General features: G+C 44.1%; 1 protein-coding gene across 2 annotated transcripts in view; it reads right to left on the reverse strand.

The window, feature by feature from the left end:
* Positions 1 to 5,000, reverse strand: part of nr3c2 (nuclear receptor subfamily 3, group C, member 2) — a 77,660-nt gene that overhangs the window by 38,750 nt on the left and 33,910 nt on the right. For both annotated transcript variants that reach the window (XM_080837351.1, XM_080837350.1), the window contains exon 3: positions 2,385 to 2,512. In XM_080837351.1, the coding sequence (XP_080693477.1) occupies positions 2,385 to 2,512 (128 nt within the window). The remainder of the gene's footprint in view (positions 1 to 2,384; positions 2,513 to 5,000) is intronic.

Genomic DNA, 5,000 nt, shown 5'->3' on the forward strand with positions numbered 1-5,000 from the left:
GTGTGTGTGTGTGTGTGTGTGTGTGTGTGTGTGTGTGTGAAAGTAAGAGAGAGAGAGAGAGAGCGAGAGAGAGAAAAAGAGAGCGTCAGACCCAAGATAAATGAGTTACTTCATTCCGATTTGAAAAGCATGTTGGGTTTTAAGAAACTTACAGATACAGAACAGAAAGAAGGGTTGTAGACAGACAGCTGTGGTCTCAATATAAATGAACTTCACATGAATATGAATTAGTAGGGGCTGTGGTCCACACATAAGCACTGTGTGCCTAGTTTCATATATTGGGCATATGTCTGCAGAACAAGCACATTCTGTTCCTATGGTTACAAAAACCTAATTTCTGTGCATACTAGCCAACGTCATGTTGGAATGCTCCGGCTACCTTGGCCTTGGAATTAAAACTGTAAAGAAAACTACAGATTCTTTTAAAATCGATTCTGACCATCTCTCCCTCTTCCTCCCTTCGATCTCTCTCGCTCCCCCCTTCCCCCCCCCCTCGCACAGTCTCTGGGGTGTTGGGTCTGTTGTGGGAGACTCAAGCTTACTCAGCACTTTTCTTGCCTCAAAAGTTTCTCTCTCAGCCGAGGAAAGGCGAGCAGAGCGCCAGCTCCAGCCTGCTGTGGAGGCACTGCTGGCTAATGTAGGGGTTCATCTGGGCACACTTTTCCAGTTCAGGCAGCTCCTAACCCCAGAGCAAATCAATTATGCTGAGCCCCATGTTTAGAGGCATTCGGCTAATGTATTTATGTGCCCTGAGCTGAAAATAAATGTGAAATTTTAAATAAATATGGAATATGCCAGTTGATTAGGCAAATGTTGAAAGATACATAGTGTGTATTACACACCCACGCCCTTATACACACCCAATGTAAAATAAGTTATTGTTTTGGGGTCGTTTTCTCCTCAGAGGGAAGTGCTGCTCTCCAGTGACGGCAGGTGTTCAGCGTTTTCATTCCTCACTCTGCTCTATGGCCTTCTTGAACTCGACCTTTATCTTTAGAGTCTTCAGACATTGTTGATTTTTTCCTGACTGTCTAAAACTCTGTTAAAGCTTTACTCTTTAAGTACTTCTGGGAGAAGTGGGGCTTTCATACTTGCTTGGAACAAGGAACATTCTGGCATTATGGCTGTCCCTGGGACTGTGACTTGGGAAATATAGGCCAACTTCATAATAAAAGCATTTGCTAAAATACACTCATCTGTCAAGTTCAGAAAATGATCATATTTCCAGAGTATTTTCATGTCCCAACCTTCCAATGCATAATTTGTCAATAGTTCGCTTGAAAGGTCTATTCTGCTCATAAACATATCAAAAAGTATATTGTGTATCTGAGAGCATTATGAAGTGAGTATGAAGTCAACCAAAGCCTCTTGACATCATGTATGTGTGCATGGAGATGTGCATGTGTATGAGGTAATGCATGTGTGCATTTGTATGAGGTAATGCATGTGTGCATGTGTATGAGATAATGCATGTGTGCATGTGTATGAGGTAATGCATGTGTGCATTTGTATGAGGTAATGCATGTGTGCATGTGTATGAGATAATGCATGTGTATGAGGTAATGCATGTGTGCATGTGTATGAGGTAATGCATGTGTGCATTTGTATGAGGTAATGCATGTGTGTATGTGTATGAGGTAATGCATGTTTGCATGTGTATGAGATAATGCATGTGTTTGTGTGCATGATGATGTGCATGTGTATGAGGTAATGTATGTGTGCATGGGGATGTGCAAGTGTATGAGGTAATACATTTGTGCATGGGGATGTGCAGGTGTATGAGGTAATACATGTGTGCATGTGTATGAGGTAATGCATGTGTTTGTGTGCATGGAGATGTGCATGTGTATGAGGTAATGCATGTGTTTGTGTGCATGGAGATGTGCATGTGTATGAGGTAATGCATGTGTTTGTGTGCATGGAGATGTGCATGTGTATGAGGTAATGCATGTGTGCATGGAGATGTGCATGTGTATGAGGTAATACATGCGTTTGTGTGAATGGAGATGTGCATGTGTATGAGGTAATGCATGTGTGCATGTGTATGAGATAATGCATGTGTTTGTGTGCATGATGATGTGCATGTGTATGAGGTAACGTATGTGTGCATGGGGATGTGCAAGTGTATGAGGTAATACATTTGTGCATGGGGATGTGCAGGTGTATGAGGTAATACATGTGTGCATGTGTATGAGGTAATGCATGTGTTTGTGTGCATGGAGATGTGCATGTGTATGAGGTAATGCATGTGTTTGTGTGCATGGAAATGTGCATGTGTATGAGGTAATGCATGTGTGCATGGAGATGTGTTCATAGCCCCATAAAAGCTCAGCTCTGCCCTGAGGGGGATGTGCTAGGATGTTGTCAGGGATGGGCTGTCTCACCTTCCACTGCTCGTTTGAAGAAGACCTTGCAGCTGCCGCAGGTGACCACGCCATAGTGGCAGCCAGATGCTTCATCACCGCACACCAAACACACCTTGGCCGTGGAGGACGTATGTCTTAATGATGAGCTGAAACGAGAGAAAGTCACTTCAGCTCACACATTCATCACTCAATGCTATACAATAGTACACATACATAAGACAACAGCCATTTAGAGATTGCACTTTTTATAATGTCCATTCACAGTAAAATGTGGCAAACATGAAAACTTCCTTGAGAGAAAAAAAGTTTAGGGAAAGGCTGTTGATTTATAACTCTAAGCTGGAAACGACACACACACACACACACACACACACACACACACACACACACACACACACACACACACACACTCACGCACAAAAAACAATGGAACAATGTCTTACAAAAGAGCCAAGCCAGCGAGAAGGGGGAGAGAGCCAAGTTTAGCATACAGACCGTAAGGCTGCTCACAAAGGCACCACTGTGAATGCCAGCCCACATTTAATTAATGTATCTTAATCAGACTGGGCTTATACCTCTGAACTGCTATGTCATGGTATTGCCAATAAACACACATATACTGTATGTGTAATAAATGAGTAGTAAATGAACCGTAAAAAAAAAACGATAAAAAAAGCTTCATTAGAACAGGCCCCAACGTTAAAATTGTGTACAGATAGTCAACTGAGTAGTAAGAGATCAGCTTGAGTATGAACCGCGCACTACATTGTTTGCGTTAGCTTTAGCAAACCGGACTCATGTCATGCCCCGCTGAATTCCTCCCCACACAGCACTGCCATGTAAATGTTTATGTTCTCCTGAAACAGTAGTGTTGGCCAGAGCAGAGCTCATATAGTACCGCACTGGAGAGCAGAGGAAGGAAGAGCTGCCTTGCTCTCCATTGTGGCTTTACTGTGGTTAAAACCATGAGTGCCGTTCTAATCCCTGGGATATAGAGCATTTTCCCCGTGGGTGAAGGGGTTGCTTTGAAGGAGGCCGCTTGCAAACAGACTGCCATGACTCACAGAGTGGCCAGTAGCCAAGGAGGTCATACATGGAACTAAAGATGCTTTGGCGAGGACCTGTGGAGATTTGGTTACGATTGGCAATATGGAACTCAGAGTCACCTTGATTATATTATTACTCCAGTATGAACAGCTGAGCTGCAAAGCACAATCAAACAACCATGAGGGAGAGAGAGAGAGAGAGAGAGACAGAGAGAGGACAATAATAATGAGAGGACTAAAGATAAAAATGAGAGAGAGAGAGAGAGAGAGTGGGGGAGAGAGAGATGGAGTAACAAAGTGTGAGTGAGGAAGGTTTTGCATCCTGTGCCCTCCAAATGAAATAGAAAGTCGGAAAACGAGGCGTGCGCTCCAAATAGTTGTAGCTGACTCAGCAGAAATCTGATTAAATCGTCCAGAGAAACCTGACAGAGTGCGGAGCAGAAACACACACACACACACACACACACACACACCCACACACTTGCAACAGTGCCCTGTGGCAAGGCTCAAAGTCACCCAACGATGAAAGACTCACATGGCCTCAGCTGTAAAAAAAAAAAAAAGCATGCAGGAAAGGTAAGGACACGCGCGGAGGCTTCAGTAAAGCAGTGGACAGATTGCACTCTGCAGGGTCCTGTTTGCATCTCAGCCTCCCTCCTGCCCTGCTGTTAGCAGAGAGCACGCCGAGCCACAAGGTTCGCGTAAACAATGCATACGCTTTTGTTTACCCTTTAGTTTACGGCTTCACCAATGTTCCACGTAAACATGAGATGACATGATAAGATGTAGTTAACAGTTGCAGAAAAAAATACAAATATTTTGTGGAAAACCTTTGTGCCAAAGGACCTTGATTTTAGTCAGGAACACTGGTTTTCTTCTTTCTATCCACTAACCCTGCAATGGTAATTAGCTCTTTCCTATTTCAATCAATAGCACTAGATAATTGTCCCATTAGCATTCTGACAGCACTCTCTCTCTTAACAAGCTGTTGGATCTCTGAGGCATGCCTGTTCCCTGGCCAGGCACGGCTGGTTCACTACCAGCATCTCTCCCATGCAATCTGTACCACTCATCTAACTATGCCGCTGCCATCTAAGCACACATTCAATTTGTTAGATGCTTAGTTTGGGGTCTCTGGTGTTGGTCTACGATTGGCAGGCCTCTAACGCCTTCGGTCTCTCTGTTTCTTTTTCTCTCTATCTTACTCTGTGTGTGTGTGTGTGTGTGTGTGTGTGTGTGTGTGTGTGTGTGTGTGTGTGTGTGTGTGTGTGTGTGTGTGTGTGTGTGTGTGTGTGTGTGTTTGTATGTGTGTGTGTGTGTGTGTGTGTGTGTGGTGGTGGTGGGAGGTTGTCAGTGTAAGGGAAAGACAGAGTGAACCGAGTTCAGACAACTGTGCAGTCAGACTCACACAGTCAATTCTATTCCTCCACTCTCTTGTGTTGCTAAGAGCCGAGTGCCCTGCCCGGTTCAAAAGATGAAAACAAGAAAGACAGAAAAGGAAAGAACCAAAGAAAACAGCAGCTCCTGACAAGGTGACTTCTCCTACTGTGGGCAAAGTAGGTCAGCGTCCACTGTTGCACAACAGTTG

Source organism: Sprattus sprattus (genome assembly GCF_963457725.1).
Source record: "Sprattus sprattus genome assembly, chromosome: 4".
NCBI classification, from domain to species: domain Eukaryota; kingdom Metazoa; phylum Chordata; class Actinopteri; order Clupeiformes; family Clupeidae; genus Sprattus; species Sprattus sprattus.